We start from the raw sequence: 18328 nt of genomic DNA, 5'->3' as shown, positions 1-18328 counted from the left end.
ATGTCACCAGCTGCCACCGAGGAGTGGGGACACCCCTGGGGTGGCAGTGACATCCCCAGAGCCAGGAGGACCTTGTGTGGAAGCAGATTTCTGCGTTTACCTGCTCTTGCACCAGGCTCCAGCGCTGTGGGTGTCCTCCGGCGGTGCCCAAAACTGCGCAGGGCTGAGCTGAAGCCCATCGCTGGCAGGGAAGCCAAGTGCCCAAAACTGCTATTTTGTACACAGCGTGTGTTGGAGAGCCTTCCTGAGGCTGAACAGCAATGACAGGGAAGGGGTTTGTGGCAGACAGGGGTTGTCACCTCCACCAAGGTGCAGCATCTCCCCAAACCAGCACCCAGAAGTTAGCGCCCTGCTAACACCCTGTCTCTGCGAGTAAACCCCCCCTGCTCAGCCCTACAGCTTTCAGCTGACCCCGTGCAAGTCCAAGCAAATAGAACCAAGCAGTGGGGTCTCCGAGAGCAGAAAACAATAAATGCTGTTATAAATTAAATGCCACGGCAGCTCACTGTGGCATCTCTGGGGTGAAACCTTCCCTTCCTTCCAAAAACGCCTCGGGCAGCTCATCACGAGTGACTGTGTGATTTTTTTTCTTTTATTTTTTATTGCTCTGGAAAATGCTGCTGTGTGTAGGGCCAGGTGGGATTTCAGAACATGATACTCAGAAATGAATAAAAGCCCTGAAAATCCCACCCAGGCACGGGGGGCAGGAATCCGGGACAACTGCACCGGGAACAGCTGCGGGGGGAGCGGTCTGTGGACCAAGAGGAGGGCAGCAGGCGTCCCGGGGGGCTGCTGCAGCCTTGCCTCGCTGGGAAGAGCCGTGTCTGAACCACAGGAGCTGGGTTTTGGAAGGGGTCCAAGCACTGACCATCAGAAAGGCTTCAACCCCATAAGCATCCATCTCCTGGAGTGGCCAAACGCCCCCTCCCTGTGGCATTAAAGGGCTTCAGGGACAAGAAGCCCCCCCCCAAGACCCAGCCCTCTGGCCCAGGAAGGGACACAGGTTTACGGGCAGTAAAGATCATGGCTGGGAAAAAAATAAAATTATCAGCAAAATTACACTTTATTTTTTTTTTGTTGTTGTGGAATTTACTTGGATGTATTGTAACTTAAAAAGGTCTGGAAAAACCACATGCAAAAGGGTTTCTAAGTAGCAGCTAAAGTTTCTATTCCAGCATTACAAGCTACTCCAAATGATTTCCAAATTCCCAGCTACCAACTATTCCATAAACAGTTTGATCTTTAAATCCCCTCCACCCGAGCCCCTTCTACCTCAGTTAGTGCAGTGCAAAGGAAAAACCCAAGGAATTTACATATTATTTTCCAACGTATCCCATTGCAACTCTGAACGTCCCGTGATGAACTAAAATATATATACAATTTTCTCACTGTCATAAAAAAAAAAAAAAAAAACATTTCCCTTCTTATTCACAGATATATACCGTGGCAAAATGGCTGAAGAATTACTTACAAACGAGACAATCTTTTGAACAAGTTTCTTACAACAGTAAACACGAGGGGGGAGACCTGGCTGGAGGAAGGGGCTCGGGGCTGGGCTGGGGGGCACGGGAGCAGCGCCGCAGCCCCCACGGTTGGGGATGTGCCCACCGCCGGCGTGGGGAGCACGGCTTCTGGGCTGGGGGGTGGCGTAAGGCTTTAGCTGTGTCTGAGGCAGAACATCAGCAGTCATTTTCTCTCCGGTGTGTGCGTGTGTGCGCTTCACCTGCTTTAAAAATGCCCTGGGTTATGCCAAAATGACCGAAATCGGAGCGTGGCCCTTCAAAGGAGAGCCTCGCTGGCTGCACCCCGAGGTTTTCCTTGCAGAGCACGGCCCGTTCAGCTCCTTTCGCAAACAAGACTCCTTGGACGTACCCCGAGCTGAGCACCGATGGCCTGGGAGAGGGTAGCACCGAACAGTACCTTGGTAAAGCCACGAGCCCGGCTGGTCCCCGTCCAAAGGACACCCACCCCGCTCCCCATGCAGCCCTTCTGCTCCTGGCCCTATCCAGGAGCACCGGGGAGCAAACTGGCCTGGCTCCGGGCTTCTCACCGAGCCACAAAGTTCAGTCCCCCAGTTAATACATTTCCCTTTTCAGCCCCAGACCTTTCCATTTAATATCCTGAGCAGGGCACTGCTGCTCCACGTGACTCGGATGCAGCGTGGCGCTGGGTGCCGGGGCTGTCCCAGCACCGCGGACCCCCACGATGCCAGCACCCCCCAGGTTTGTGCTAGCACGATGCCCACAGTGAGACCACCCCAAAGTGCCAGGGGACCAGCTTCGGGGCATGGAAGCACCAGCTCAAAATGCCCCTTCTTCAGAGAGACGGGAGGGCATTTCCCAGAGCTCAGAAACAGGAGACAGGGAAGTTGTTCCTTGTTTCACACACACACACGCACACACACACGCAAGGATTTGTTCAAAACGGAGCATTTCGGAAGGAAATGCTGGAGCTGGATGGCAAAGCCAGTGCCCGGCGGAAGATGTTGGCCTGGATCTCCACCCAGCAGCACTGCCTATCAGCTACGGGGGCTGCGAAATGGGAAGAACGAACTCGGATGGACGGGACGTGGGACAAAGTGGCAATGCACAGACAGACGGACCTTTCCCTCAGCAGCAGCAGCAGCAGTAACAGCCTGGGGGAGGAAGAGAGGGGACGACGCTCACGACCCCCAAAAGTGCACACAGCTGGGAAAGAAGAGATGCTTTCGGGACTCGTTGAGATAAAATCACGACTCGGGAACCGTAGCCCTTACTCATGTGGGTTCGCCCCATGAGCTCAGTGAGGTGGGACGTGAAATGGCTGCCAGGAGAATGGACCTTGTAGGGGTGCTCCCGCTCGCCCGGTGGCCTCCAAAACTATTTTGTGGCAAGGCATGCCTCCAGTCCTGCAACGTGCCGAGCCCTCCTGGGAGCCGCTCAGCACCCTGGGCTGCCCCCTCCATCCTCAGCAAGGCGGGGGGGCTGAGGGAGCTGTGCACAAAGGGGCTTGGGCAGCCCGCAAGGCTCCGTGCCCTCCTGCTCTGACCTGAGGGTCCGCTTCCAGCCTACGTCCGAGGTCCGGCCGCGCTCCTTGGTTCACAGCTGGCATCCTCCAGAGACGAACAGAAGATGCTCCTCATCCTGAGCAGGGTGTCCCTGCTTTGCTCCCTCGGGTGCCATCCTGGTGTGCAGCACCGAGGCAGCGCAGGGCAGGACGGCCGAGCCACCCCCTCCGCCCCGGCCCCCCGTGCGCCCACCTCTGCACCCCCAGGCCTTCAGCTTCTCCTCCCACCGCCACCACGGTGGGCTTTAAAACACTTGTAGGAACACAGGTCTGGACACCATCCCGGGGAGAGGGACAAGCACAAGAGTCTCTCAGCTCCGTCCATGCAGGGGCGTGCGGCTTTCCCGGGACTTCTGCAGCTGCTCCGCGTGCGTTACCCCCCCCCCGACCACCCGTCTTCTATACACGTCGCACGGCCGGGGCCAGCGGCACCCCCCAGGCCCGCACACACACACGCACACACACTGTACAGAGGAACTGGTCGCTAAAGAGTCTGCGAGGAGCGGCGGCGCTCTCGGCAGTCCTGGCAGGAGTCCCACCGCGCCGCACGTGGAGCCTGGGGGCCGGGACGACCGTGCACGGGCTGCGGCGGCTCGCTCTGGGCGCTCGACGACTTTCCAGCAGGCATCCCCGCAATCATTGCACCCCTTCCTCTTCCACGTACGTTGAGGGGAACCAGCCAACCTGCGGGGGAGACGGAGAGGTGAGCTGAGGAGTCGGGAGGCTCGTGTCCCATCTCCAGGAACGGTTCTGGTGCCACCATGCGGTGTTCCCAAAGAGTTTTTTGCACGGTGCTGGACACAGCCCTATCCCTGCGTCAGACCCTCTGATGTTTAGTGGTGATGGGGAGGTGGTGCAGCCATTCCCAAAGCTTGCACAGTGACCCACAGCTAGCAGCTGTACATGGCTGCAATAAAGATGTCAGGAATGTGTCCCCAGTGCTGTGATCCCTGTGGGACACCGGTGCAAACCTGCAGCCTTTCCCCAGGCTGCTGAACCTTCCCCTCACAGAACCACTCCTGCGTTAATTCCCCAAACGCAGGCTTGGGGAAGAGCAGATCTGGACATCCCCCGGACCACACGGTGAGAAAAGGGACAAGACACCAGCTGCGCTTACTCTTCCATTGGTCTCCCCCTTCCACCAGCCCTGGTCGCCGCCGATCCTGCTGTAGATCTTCACCACGTCGCCCTCTCGCAGCGACAGCTCCCGCATGTCCCGCGCCGCGAAGTTGTAGCGTGCCACCGCCGTCCCTATGACCCGAGGGGTGAACACTGCGAGGGGACAGAGCAAAACGTCAGCAGCAACCCCACCGAGCAGCCGAAGCCTGGGGAAAGCTCGGTGGGGTTCAACCTGGGTTTTCCATCGCGGCACTGGCTCCCGTTGCAGTGCCGCGACTCGGATCGGCTCTGGTCTCATCTGAACTGGTCAGACTGGGGCGGTCAGGGGTGAACTGAATCCTGCTGGGGATGTAGAGCCCTGGGGTCTGAGCAAGGATAGCCCCCTCCGGCTGCCCACGAGGGGCTGGGACCCCTTGGTAGGGATTGCTAGGGTAAGGGGCATTTCTGAGAAGGGAAGGAGGTGGCATAAGGAAAGATTGCATTGGAATATATAATGATTAACGATGAAACCACAGAAAAATCCTTTTCCACCATTTACACCAGGTCTGGGTGCCACACAGCTCCCCACACCTGATGGGACCACCCTGTCAGAAGATTTGGCCAAGTCTGCTGGTGTTTGAACCACTTCGAAAAACTGAGTTATTGGGATCTCCTGGAGATGCTGAGTGGTGGATCTCCATCGCTTCAGGCAGGGAAACGTGGGGCAGAGGGGAGGAGAGATGGAGCCCTGTGCACAGAAGAACAGCAGGGGACCGGGGAAGAGCAGGGGCAGCGCTCGGCTTCCCTGCCCTGGCACCTGGGCAGGGGAAAGGAGGGCTGGAGGGCAAGGGTGGGAGGGACAGGATGGGTCCCATCACTGCAGGGCAAGCAAAGGAGGGGAAAAATGCACATTCTGGGGAGTTTGCATAAAGAAAATAAAAGAAAAAACCACCCTGAAGGTACATCAGGTGTTGGTGAAGCAGCCCTTTTTGTCCCAGGATTTGTCACAGTTCATTTAAATTTTAAAAAGTTTGCAAACCAAGGTTGAACTAAGTTTGAGGGAAAGCTTTGCCCAGATTTTCAGCTCTCGGGATGGACAGAGATGAGGATGGTGATGGAGGCGGTCCAGACACACAATGTGCAATCACTGGAGGGCTCGTTCATCCCTGCCAGGCTGGAGCAAGAGTCACGACAGCTTTGAACTCTTTCATCAGGAGCTTGCTCAGAGCCCATTTCTGCAAAAATTCACTTCTGTGATACTTTTTATGCAGTTTAAGCATCCCAAATTCCCTGTTACTTTTTAATACCTTGGAAAGTTGTGTTCTTCCCAAACACAGCATTAAGGAAAGCACATCTGGCTCTGCAGATGGTTTTCCCTGCCTAGCCTAAAGAACATGCTGAAAGGTAAAAGCATAGAGAGGACACGTTTTTGCTCTGATCCCTGATAAATAGGGAGGAAGACACTGCTCTGTAATTTAAGGCCAGAGCTCCAGTGCACTCTCCGTAGGGAGCTGAAGCCACAGAACATTTGACAGCCCAGGTTCCCCATCTCTTTGGCATGGAGCCCCTGAGCAGGCTGAGATCCCAGAGCTCAAAAGCTGCTGGACATTGAGGTGGTCTCCTTGCACAGCAAGGAAAACCAGGCTGAAAGATGGTGAGATGCCGATGCTCATTCGGTGAAACACACAGGATTAGCAGGTCGAGCTTGAAGTACATCATGAGATCCCAATGCGCTAGAGTTGTTTTTCATTAATTTAAATCCCCTTTCTCATTAGCAACAACTCCATCTTCTCCCTGAGTTAATTTTGGGGAGAGGGAGAGCGCATTTTGCTTCCAGAAAAACCTTGGTTAATTATAACGTGTTTCCAGGCTGTGTCCCTGGCAGGGCAGTGCTGGGGACCCCCTGAACTGCCTGCAGGTGGCTGGAGGGGTGGCAGAGGGACTGCAGGGACCAGGCAGGTCGCGCTGCGATGGCTTTCAAGCTGGGGATGCTGCAGGTCTCTCCGGGGGGAGAGGCGCTGGTACCTGACCAGAAGGGACTGGAGGAGCTCTGAGAAGAAAAGTTGAGGCCCTGAGGACTGAGAAAAGAAAAGTTGTAGGAAGCGCAGGAGGCTGCAAAGAGGTTAGAGAGAAACAGAAAGATGCAGAACACGCATTAAAAGGGAAATTAAAAAAAAAATAAATAAATTGTAATGCACAATGCTGTAAAAGCCGACGGAGAGATACAGGGCAAAGCATGCAGCAGGTCTCGAGCGCAGGCTTGAAGCTGGGACAGCTGGTGGCAGATCTGACCACAGCCCTCAGCCTAGGGGTGTATTTGATTGGAAAAGATACTTAATCAACTTTCTAAAACTATTTTCCATTGGTATTCTTTTTAAAATACATCATGGAAAAAGTTTTAAAAGAATATTTTTTTCCCTATGAAGTAGTTTCTGCTCTCAAGCCTTCACACAAAACATTTTGCAATAGTGCAAATTTCGCTTTCCGTTTACTTTGATGTTTCTTTGGCTGGCAGACTTGCTGTTTCTCCCACCAGCCCCACTATAGGAGTCCCTCTGGGACTCAAACCAGAAGTGACAGTGAAACCAGAGCCACCAAAACACACGCACGCCGTGACACAGCCCACAGCTCACGCCGTGTCTGACCATGACAGGCAGGACACAGTGTGCTCACGCTGCACCAAATGGTGCTTAAAATGGTGTGGGAAACCACGAGGGGGAAAGCAGCTAAAAGACTGCCTTGGGGGCTGCAGCTGTAACCCCCTTGCTCAGACCGTGCCCGCGAGGATTTCCATCAGGAGCATGACGATGCCTGCTGGGGGAGCCGAGTCTTACCTGGAGAGCGGGTGAAGGTTCTGGAGGTAGAGCGTTCCCGGGATTTATAGGGGTATTTTAGCGTTGTGTCCAGCTGTTTGAAGCTCTCCTTGAGCGAGTGGCTCTGGTAGTACTCAACCAGCTCCTGCAAAGGACGGGGGGCACTTGGCCGGGCGATGCTCTGCACAACTGGCAGCAGCCTGCCGCACGGCCCCAGGGGCTTCAAGGACATACCAGCAGGCTTTCGAACTTCTTGGCTTCCGTGATGTGAATCCAGTTGTCCTTCTCCACCACCTTGATGTGCTTCACTTCCTCGTTGAACCTGCGACAGGAGGCGAAGACGTTTAAGAAAACGCACGCTCGTGCTCCGACCCCGTCCGTCCTGGTAGCTCGCACTCACTTAATGCTGATGGCAAAGCGCTCGGCCTCGGCTGGCCGCTCCCGGATCAGGTAGGTGCCGCTGACGTGGGCCTTCAGCAGGTTGTCTGTCTGCTGCCGCTCCATGTTCCCTGCGAACCTGAGCCCGAGGTGCTGAGACCTGTGCTGAGCACCCCGCAAAGCCCCCGTGAAGCCCCCGCGCCGCCCCGCGCAGCACCCTGCTTCCAAAGCAAATCGCCACCCAGGATAGTGCTTCCTTCGAGCAATGGCATGTTGTAGGCAAAAGGTGCATCTCTTTTAAAGGTGTGAGAGTCTTTTAAAGGTGTGAAGGTTGGGCAAGTAGAAAAAGGGGTCTCGTCTGAACCTCCACAAGCAGAAACAGAAGTGCCCAGAGATAAGAAGCTACCACCGAGCAGAGCAATGAGCGATGCCCTTTGAATTCCCTCCTGTTCCCAGGGCACCTAGAAAATCCCACTGCTTGGGAATTGTTCTCCAGGTTTCAGCGGGAGCTGCGGATAATTTAAACTCATGCTAATTTAGACTCGTGAACTTGAAAGCCTGGATGGAGCCAGCAGGAAGAAGCAGGAGGAAAGGGAAGCACAACCTCTCCTGACAAGGTGGGAATTTCTTCTTCCCTCCCCATATCATTTTCGGGGCTCAGAAAAAAAAAACAAAAACACGAGGGGGAAGAAAGAGCAGAATCTCTCCTTTTGTCCCTCTCCATCAGTGATGAAATCCCCACAGGCGCTGTGGGTTTCAGTGCCTGGAACCAGTGCAACTGTGACAGGACACAAAGCATCTGCAACATGTACTCGGCTCCGTGTCAGAGTGGGTTTGTGACGGAGCAACAACTAAAAAGCAAAGCCAACGCATCTTTTTGGCTTTCGGGGGGACTCACCACGGGTACGCCGTGTAGTCGATCTCCCGGGATGGCGGCCGGCTGTTGGGAGGCTGCAAAGAGAGCACTGCTCGTTACTGTGAGGGCAGTGTTACAGCCAAGCCACCCTCCCTGCCCAAAACACCTGTGATGAGCACGCTGCATTTTTTGTTATCTGAGCCTTTTTTAAAATTGGAAGTGCCTGACAGCACTACTGAACATAGTGCGGGGCAGTTCTCCTGCACTGCAACTGATACGAGGCTCCTGAGGTGGCACCATGGGCTCACTGCAGGGCAGGAATTGGGATCAAAAATCCCACTGGGATGGGCTGGGGAGAGCCAAAGGCCTTGTTGGGGCATCTCTTGTCTCCCAAAGTGCAACAGAAGTTCCCCTGCCACCCAACCGTAGCCCCTGCAGGTGCTCCTGGCTTAGCACATACCCTCGCGTCCACAGGGCAGGGCTTTACTGACGAGCTGGGGAAGTAACCCGACTTCTTCGTCTGCAGCAGCCGCCCCTGCAGAACACAGAAGATGCAAATCAGCTGGGGATGGGCAGAGGAGCAAGGATTCTGCTGTGCAGGGCTGGGGACAGACCCCACTGCAGCTGCCGTGGACCCAGCCCGGCCCCACAGTACGGGAAAGGTGACAAAGGGAAGGGACGATGCAGGTGACACCAGTTTGAAACTTGCTGAGAGCTCCGCGAGGAAAGGGCCCTCACCTCCCACCACGGCGAGTCTGGGTCCCCCCTCAGCAGCTCGATCACGTCCCCAATCTGAAATGTCAGCACCGGTTTGCCGGGTGGCGCTGGGTTCCCGTGGTAATTCTGTACTGCCACCATTTTGGGACCTGGGAGGAGAGACACAAAGCAGTTTCCTGCTAAGTCCCTGCTAAGAAAAAACAAAACTGCAATAACCCCCCTGCTGTCTGCTGTTCCTTATCCGTAAACCACAAATCTAACGGCACCAGCAGACAGGAATTTGGGACAGAAAGCATGAAAACAAAAGGGATCAGCACCCACAGCAAACAGTATTGGCTCCTAAAGTTACATGGATGACCGAGTTCAGTGAGTGAAAACAAGCCAGCGAGGGACTGAGCCAAGCCAAAGCTCCAACTCCAAACCCTGCACCCAGGTTTGAACTTTGCTGTCGCAGACAGGCTCTCAACAGGCAATGCCCGGTCAGCACTGAACCTTGCCAGGTCCAGCAGCGATGCCCGTGACCACAAAACGCTTGCAAAATGCTTGCAAACAGGCGTCCTGCACTGGATTTCTGTAGGACCTGGGACCCGAGCACCTCTCTGTCCCTGGGAGCTTGCAGCCAAAGTCCAGTTGTCTTGCAAACACCAGCAGATTAAATAAGCTTCACAAACTGCACGAAAACCACAGTGTTTATCTTCAAAATGCTCCCCCACCTCTGCCGCCAGCTGCCTCTCCCTGCCCAGAGAGAGCTCTGTGCTTTTGCACTGTGTTTCCAAACCAGCAATTTGATTCAAGTTTCTTTTTGCCAGGCTTGGCTTTCCTTTCAACAGGAAAAGCACAAAAACAAACTGTTCCTTCTCCTTTGAGACAGAGCACGGGCAGGGTGGGCCCAGGGCTCCCCGTCCAGGTTAGTGTGAAGTGAAGGAAAATAAAATAAACAAATATATGAATAAAGTTGCAGCAAGCATCCCGACTAACAGTCTCATCTGAGGGCAGTGCCTGGGGCTGTGCATCCCACGTGGGTGGGAGGATGTTCCCCTGTCACCACCAGTGCCACTGTGGTTTGCTTTGGAGGAAGATCTGGCACAGGTTCGCCAAGCTCTCCTCCTCTCTCTCTGGGACAGGGAGTTATTTACAGGGTGGAAGCTCTTCCCTGGTGGGTTAGGGGCCGAGCACAGGGAGGAGACCTGGCAGTAAGTGCAGCTTTGGAGGGCAGGAGGAGAGCCCCAGACATCCCGTTCTGTCCCGTCCCATCCCATCCCACTGCCTGGGATCCCAAAGCTCCGTTCCCAGAAGCTTTCCCCACCCCATGTGCTCAAGCCTCGGTGACACCTTCAGCTACCACCAAGATGCCCTCTTGCAATACAGCAATGCCCTTACCGGGTCCAGCACTCAGCAAATCCTGCAAAGAGAGAAGAAAAAGCCCCCGTGAGGACACAGCAGCCCCAGCTCTCCCCAGTTAAAGACAAGGCGATGTGAAACCAGGTGCTGGCACCTCCCAAGGCCCACGGTGCTGTGTAAACCAGTCCAGTTTTAGCCGTCAGTCCCCAGTCCTGTCCCCAGAGTGCTTGGGACCCCCGAGATTGGCGCTGTGCCCCCCCAGGAGCTGCCCGTGCCCAGACCAGGTGAGAACATGGGCCTGCCCCATGCAGAGAGGGAAAAGGGGCACTGAGCAACGTACCTGCTCTGCTGAAGAACCTGCAAGAGACATGTTGAAACAGGTGGTTAATTTAACAGGCCATAAACCCCTTACTTCTCTTGGTGCCATGAGAATTCATAAAGTGGCATCAACACCTGGCCAGAACCAAAGGAGAGCCAGGCAGGGGCTGGGGCCACTGCTTGGCTCAGGGCCTGGTGGCAAGAGACGAGAGGGGCCGGAGCTGGCCTGGCCGTTTTCTCACTTGCACCAAAAGTTTTGAAATTTCATTTCTTCTCCATTCCCCTCCCAAACCCCTTCCGATGCTGCTCCACGAAAATCCCCCACATCCTCCCCGCCACAAAGCTCCAGTGCTGAGCTTTGGTCACAGGAGCACCAAAGATCTGCCCAGATTAGCTCGGGGACAGGGATTTCTGCCTCCCACACCCCAGCACTACAGGGTCTGGAGGCTTCTCCCCCTCACCAAAAGCATGAACGCTGCAGAGCTCACTCCTGCGTGCACCAACCAATGTTTTCAGATGGAAAAGTCATCGGCCAGCCCCCTTAAAGGCCTTTCCTCACCCCATGTGCACCCCACAGCGCACAGAGTTCCTGTGATTTGTGGCCATGCAGGGATGGGACTGTTTGATTTTTGGTGTTTTGTTTGTGTTTAAAACCATCAGCCTTTATGAACTGTAGCCCTGAGAAGTGGCTGGCAGCATCCTCAGATTTTGGTAGGTGTTAAAACAAACAGCTGACGGAGCTGTCTCGGGAAGACCTTTGGGATCATGGCATACATTCACCTCCTTGCCAGAAGCTGCCAATGCTGACAAATAACTCACCGATCTTGCAGGGAGGAATGATTTCCAAGCACTCCTTATGAGCACCAGCTCCACATTTCGGGCAGAGATAGCCCTGGTAGAACGTTCCTCTGTGCAAAACGAAAAAAATAAAAGAAGTCACAAAGCCTTAATTCAGCCCCAGCTCCGAGACCTGCTTCCGTGTTTGAGTGCAGAGGCAGAAAAGCCAGGAGGATGTGGCTCACCTGAGGAACATCTTGCACGCTTTGCAGTTGGTAGTCTTCTCAAACGTGTACATCTGAAAGCTGTGGTGATTTGCGTTGGCTTTCTCTGGCTTTATGTTGGACCTGAGGGGAAGGGCTGGGGGTTACTGACCTGCCCCCAGGGCCTCTCACAGCAGGAGGTGTTTGCATTTTGGACAAAATTTGGAAATGCTTTGGTGCAAACACTCGGGGCAGGTGATTTTGTGCTGGGCCCAAACTCCTTTTAATCAGAGACCCATCCTGCAAGCCCCCGTGAACCGCCCCATCACAGGCTCGGCTGTCGGAGCTGGTCTCTGACAATCAGCAAGCCCCAGACACCTTCCCCCCCCGTGCCGGGCGCTCACATTGCCATCTCAAACTGCTCCATCCACTTCCTCTTCATTTCCTCTGTCTTGCAGAAGAACTGGAAGCCCTGCTTTCCTTGGAGGTGGATTAGGTAGAAGCCATAGGACCACTGCAAGAGGAAACGAGAGAACTGACTGAACCGCTGCTCTCACAGCAGCAGAGCAACAAGACACGGCACACTTTTATCCAGGCTTCTCAAGAATTACTCTTAATTCCTGCCCCTTTCCCTGTTCCTGAAGGACTACAGCACCTTTGTGTGGATAACAGCAGGGAAGAAGGAAGAACAGCTCTTTATCTCTACAACACATTACAGCTAACGATGCCTGAATCAGCTCTGCACTGTGCGCTAGGGCCAAACGGGATTTTACGGTGGCAGATGAGAGAACCTGGATTTTTCTGCTTCAGTGGATCCTCCCCAGCCATTACTCCTCTCCCTGACAGCCCAGGAGGAACATCTGACCTGCCCAATGTCCATATGCTCTGCCTGTCTCGTTACAACACTGCACAGAGAAACACGAGAGAAAATTGTGTGCTTTGCTTACCATTTTTCCATGAGACTAGAAAGCATAGGAGAGCAAAGTGGAAACATATTTCAGTAAAACACAAAGCTAACAGCATTTCTTCAGCACCCAAGTGGCAACATCAGCTATTCTCACCCGACAGCCACTGCTCCCATCCGTACAACACCTCCCTGCATCGCGCCTTGGTGGATTAACTAACTGGTACCTGGGAGGAGGTTTTCCTCCATGGCCGCAGGCTAAGCCCCAAACCACTGGCAAAATGATGTTCCTTTGCCAAGTGCTGATTTTGGCAGGCTGGTGGCAGCGCTGGCATTGCCTTGCCAGGGACCTTCCCTCCCTGCCCCACTCCCTGCTCCCACTCCCTGCCGCCCCTTGCTGCCAGGAGCTGCTTTCTCTCCCTCCTGGCAAACCATCCCAGGCTCTCCAGGGCTGTTTTCCAAGGCTGGAGGTCAAAGGATCAAGCCCAACCCCACGTTTGTAAGCATTTCCCAACTCTCTGTAAGGCTGCCCTGAAAGCCAAGCCTTTATGTTCCAGCATTTTGCGAGCTCTGATTCTATTTTAAAAGGCTGCTGGAAATGTGCTGCCCAAGGAGTGGCCCGAACAGCTCCACAAAGCTCTCCAGCAGAGCTAATCCCCGGTCCACCTACCTTCTTAATGTCCTTGTTGTTCATAGGGTCGTCCGTCATCTTGTGGAAGAACAGCTCAATAATTTCTTTCAGCTCGTAATTGTAGCCTTTCCTTTTGCAGACGATCACCACTTTATCAAATAAAAATAAATACCTGCCCAAAGCAAGCAAACAAACAAGCGAGTCAGTCAGACCTCGAATTACGGGCCCCGTTCAGGGGAAAGGGTTTGGGAAGCTCTGCAGAGCATCCCCAGCCCGCACAGCTCAATGCTCCCCCTGTGCTATAATTCCACATCGATGGTGCTTTCTGTCAATGCGACTCCAGGCAGTAATTGAATAATTGGGCACAAAATATCTGGAGATGGGCGGCCACGTGCCTGGTGCAGGTAATTCAAGAGGCATTAACCCAGCGCACAGGTCACCGAGCAGCTGTTTGCAGAGCAGCCCTGGAGGCGAGGGGGGAGGCCAAACAAAGGGCATGTTTTGGGGTGGGGGAAACTTCTGAGGACTGCTTTTCTCCTTCAAAATTTAAATTTTAAGTTGTGCTTTCTATCCCTTCCTGCAGAGAGCAGCAGTAGCCAAACAGCTCCGCTGGCTGTGTCACCCTAGCAGGGACAATCAGTGACTTCGGGGAAGGGTCTCCTTTTATCTTTTAGGAGGATGCTGCTGCTCGCTCACCTGTCCTGCTTGGTGTGGTTCACGATGGAGCGGACCTTCAGCTCGCCGTCTATCTTCGGCCTCCCAAACTCCTCCAGCTTCACTTGCTGCAGAAAGCAAAGCGGGGCTCAGATCTGCAGCTCCTGTGCCCAGGATCACCCTCGCCAAGGGCAACCCAAGCCCAAGCATGGCCCTGACACCAGGAGGGGGACCACAGGAGGACCAGCACCCTGTCCCAAGGCAGGGCTCAAAGTAGTTTTGGAAGATTTGGCATCCAGAAAGCAAAATTCCAACAAAATAAGTTTTATTTACAGGGTTTTCTACAAAACTGGAGCCAGGGCTCTGTAGTTTTGATACCCATCCTGAACCAGGACTGGGCATTTTGGGGCAGGTTGGAATCCAACCGATAGTCTCACCAGTTGGATTTTCAGCTCGAAATGCTTGCACACTACTCAGGGCCGCGCCACCACCAAGCCCCATGAATCAGCCCACTTATGTGCTTCTTACAGAAAGAAAAATACCATGAAGAGTCACCGCGAGTCAGGAAAATAAATATTTTATCCAGCTGTGTGTACAGTCTATAATTATTTCATTGCTGTGCCATGTGGGCTCTGTATACATAACACCAATCACTCCACAACTTCCAGCCCCGTGCAGCGAAAGGGAACACCCGAGCAGAACGTGTGTGGGATTGATCTGCAGACAGGAGTCACCGCTTTGCTAACATTTCATCTCCTGCACGTCAAAGCTGCTCTCCGCCTGCTGCAAGTCGAGAAGGAGCTGCTTAATGCCCCCATTTGCATTTGTGTTTTTATGGCGTGCCACGTCTGGTTGTTCGCACAGATCTAGATTATCATGACCGTTTCAATCAAAACCCGTGAGCTTCAATGGCCCGGATCCCACCTGAGATTTTTTTTTGCAGGTTTCTCTTGAACATTAAGCATTTTGCCTCCCTCTGTTAAGTAATCATCAATTAAAAGTTCATCGTTTTCAAACCTTTGGCTTAAAGAACCCAAACCTGCCATGCCTCCGGGAAGCCCTTGGGGTGGGCAGTGCTCAGCATCTCCCCCCCTCAGCCCTTTTGAAGCATCTCAGGTGTCAGACCCCAAATTGCATTACCCCAGCGTAAAGCCGGCCTGCGGAGCAGCTGTGCCTGCAGCTGACCCACCACAAATGGGGGGAAAAAGCTCGTTAGCCTGCAGCTCTGCTGCTGAACATTAAATTAATGGGCTCGTTCAGGGCTAAAAGCACAGGAGTGCTGGGGGGTGGCTGGTGCATGGTAATGGGACCATGTGTTTGAGGCCTCTGGAGTTTGGAAGATAAGATTCCCTTTAAAATAGCTGCTTGAGATTTTGGAATTAGGTGCATATTGTACACGCCATCCTCCTCCAATTAGGCCTTGATGCACTTTCAAGAGCATGAACGTCTAGGCCAGCATTTTGTTGCCTCGACCACAAAAGAAAGCTACTTTAGGTAGCAGGTGACAGTTGATTTGGGGATTTCTTGGGTCATCCCTACACTAACAGCATGAGCAAAACCTGGAGAAACATTTTCAGTGTAATACCACCAACAAAACCCACCCTGTATTACACCCAAATCATCATTTTTTTTTATGAAGCAATCATTTCTGTTCTGTGTGAACACTGTCAATGGTCAGGGACCGTGTGAAAACACAGGGATCTTTCTTGGGTAGCACATCCCAAATAACTTAGCAATATCCACACTGAATTCAGTAAGAACTGCACCAAAAAAGCAAATATGCTCATCCTGATCTAGTTAAAGTTGGGGACGAGAATCTTCCAACTTACCAAATTTTCTATAGAACTCTGAAATTCGCTGATTTTCTTTAAAGTCTCTTTGTCTCTCTTTACTTCGTTTATGTACATGGCCAAGTCCTGAAAAGAAAAGCGAGTGTTGATTTTTAGTTCCCATACAAAGCTAGCACCTCCACTAAAGCAGACACCACGTGTCCCCTGCTCCCCTTTCCTCGCGTGAGACCAGAAGCAGCTCTGCAAGAACCCAAAAAGCACAGGGTGTTGTGAGCACAGGCGTCACCAGAAGAAAAGGAAAAGCAGCTTGGCAGATTTCTGCTGAATTACAAACAAAACCCAGCAATTTGAGTCGAAGCAAAGGAGCCCATGCTGGCACCCAGCATCGCTGCCTGCACCTGTGGGCTCCATCCCAGCACCCCAGGGCATGCCCTGTGCCCTGTGCTGTGCTGGCACTGCTCGACCAGGCAGCTGCTGCAATTTTTCCCATTTCCCAGAAGAGGGCAATGCATTAATCCAGTGGTACACGAGCAGGCAGACAGCTCCTGCTGCGATGGCAAACCCAACACACGGCTTTTGCCTGGTGCGAGCCCCGGCAGCACCCTTTACTCCCAGCTCTCATCACCTTAATTCCCATCATCGCCCCGGATAAAAAAGCTCCAAGCCAGCCTTCTTTGTCAAAACATCCACGTCTGTAAAATAACTGCTTTGGATGCACGTTTGCTGGGAAGGGCACTTGCCGCAACTTGGCCCTGCTGGCAGCCCACAAGAGCATCCCTAAATCCAGCGCTTCTGAACTCCAGGATTTCCAACCACACAAAAAGGTGGTTTGGAGAAATACGGAGACACTCAATGGTACTTGATCTTCTCTGAAAAATTCCCTGCTTCTCCAAATTTTGACCCACCAGACAGGGAACCCAGCTCCTTCAACTGAAACTACTTCTCACATCCTTCCAACTGTATCTTCGATGCCCGTTTGCTTCTGATCTGCTCCCAGCCTCCTTGTTCTCAACAACAGCTCCTGTCACTTTGGATTAAATCTGAGCAGGGAATTTTTTAAGACAACCCTCCAGGCGAGACCTTCCCTGGCTTCCCAACACAGGAAGGGTTAATCACAGATGATAATCACAAGTCTGCATGACAATACTCGTAACATTACCAAGTGCCCAGGCCAGCCAGTGGCAGGGACGGTTATGAAGAATGACAAAACTAAAAGCCTCATGAAACCAGGCTGGCATTCTCCATCAGCACTTGAGTGTTCAGCAGAGCATTTGTTCCCTTCTGCTGAGCAAATCTGTCTCACGTGCAAAGGGGAAACCCAATCCCAGGATCATCGGTGGCTCGAAACAGCGGCAGCAATGTGCAGACCAGGTCTGCAGGATTTACCAGGGAACCTGCCTCACCTCCCCGTCCCGTGGGGTTCAGCTCTGTGCTCACGTGGAGGGACAATGCACGCACCAAATACCTCCACGAGCAGCTTTTTGGTGCAAACTGCCACTGCCTTCTGCTAGCAACCACGCGGGCAAAATAAAAGGGAGACGCGCTTCCAGCTGTAGGCACGCACCCCCTGCACAGCTCTCAGGAGGGGACAGCAGGATAATAGCGTCTGCCAGCACGGGAAACAGAAAGGCTGGAATCTCGATGAAAAACATTACTTGTATGTTAAGCCTTGGTTTACAAATCAATTAAAATCAAACTGCTCTGCTTCCTTCGCCCCCGGCGAGCCCTGTGCGGTCTGAATTGCATCCGCGCTCTCCTGGAGATGGGGCAGGGAAAGCAAACAAAGCTCTCAGCTTCCTCCAAATAATGCTGACTCTGTAGTGCAACCGGACTGTGTACATTTATTTATTAGCAGAGGTAGTGGGGGATGCCGTTATTACGAGGCCATAAGCAGGGTTTAACAGCTGTCACCGGGTTTGTCACTTTGTCTCATCGGCCAGGACATTTTGGGGACAGAGGTGATTTGTGGCACGAGGAAGAATCCCTTCCCCTGCTCCCTTCTCTTGCCCAGAGCGTTCATCTGAGGCCACGGTCATGTATCGTGGAGAGGGAATGCAATGTCCTTTACACAACCTCGGCTAGGACGACCTACATATCGGCTCTGCCTTCACTGGCTTGCAGGGATAGCAGCTAAAAAGGTCACCAGCCTTATGTAACTGCCAGGAAATGCAGTGTCATTAAAAAAGCTGAGGCTCGGAGGTAGAAAACAAACAAAGTGACCTCAGAGCACACAAATGATGCTGGGGATGAATTCCGTGGTGCTCTACGAGAGGAAAACTGGATGCAACCATCACCTTCCCATCAGATTCTGCTGGCAATGGTCCTGCTGTGAATTCGGGGTGCCCAAGGGGATGTACCCAAGTCACAAAACCTTTGGTTGAGTCCCCAGCTCCACCTCCTCAAAAAATTTAAAACAAATCCGGGTTTTGCCGCAAGAAGTCTAGGTTTCTGGAAACATTATTTTCTTTGAAAAAATACACTTGGAGAGCAGACACCCCAGCCTGGATGACACCATGCAGGCAGGGGCTGACTCCAGGGGTGCCCCCAGTCTTGCAGGTACGGCTGGAGCTCCTCCAGATCCCTACCAGAAAACCAAGAGCCCAATTTGGCACGGCCTCTTTACCCCCAACAGTAATTAGTGAAAAGTCCTACATTGTCAACAAACACCAGCTTCTCCAGAGGCTCAGGGAGGAAGATAACGGTGATGACTAGAGCTGTGCTGCGAAGCAATCCCGTCAAACAGCACCCAACGCACACACATGTCCTAAAGGAGGGGACGCTGCCTTCTCCCAGGCTGCCGGGC

General features: G+C 53.2%; 1 protein-coding gene across 1 annotated transcript in view; it reads right to left on the bottom strand.

Annotated features, from left to right (window-relative positions):
* Positions 1–1029: 1029 nt before the first annotated feature.
* VAV2 (vav guanine nucleotide exchange factor 2) overlaps positions 1030–18328 on the bottom strand; it is a 123337-nt gene continuing 106038 nt past the window's right edge. The window contains exons 12-27 of the mRNA XM_082775564.1: positions 15565–15651; positions 13778–13863; positions 13121–13253; positions 11951–12060; positions 11589–11690; positions 11386–11474; positions 10589–10605; positions 10288–10309; positions 8929–9056; positions 8651–8725; positions 8233–8285; positions 7357–7473; positions 7191–7278; positions 6978–7101; positions 4163–4317; positions 1030–3729 (exon numbers count right to left, since the gene is read on the bottom strand). Of these exons, the coding sequence (XP_082631690.1) occupies positions 3682–3729; positions 4163–4317; positions 6978–7101; positions 7191–7278; positions 7357–7473; positions 8233–8285; positions 8651–8725; positions 8929–9056; positions 10288–10309; positions 10589–10605; positions 11386–11474; positions 11589–11690; positions 11951–12060; positions 13121–13253; positions 13778–13863; positions 15565–15651 (1434 nt within the window). The 3' untranslated portion in view covers positions 1030–3681. The remainder of the gene's footprint in view (positions 3730–4162; positions 4318–6977; positions 7102–7190; positions 7279–7356; positions 7474–8232; positions 8286–8650; positions 8726–8928; positions 9057–10287; positions 10310–10588; positions 10606–11385; positions 11475–11588; positions 11691–11950; positions 12061–13120; positions 13254–13777; positions 13864–15564; positions 15652–18328) is intronic.

The sequence above is a fragment of the Aythya marila genome, assembly GCF_965140915.1.
Source record: "Aythya marila genome assembly, chromosome: 19".
Classification (NCBI taxonomy): domain Eukaryota; kingdom Metazoa; phylum Chordata; class Aves; order Anseriformes; family Anatidae; genus Aythya; species Aythya marila.
The sequence above is the reverse complement of the archived record's forward strand: the minus strand, read 5'-3'. Positions and strand labels throughout refer to the sequence as shown.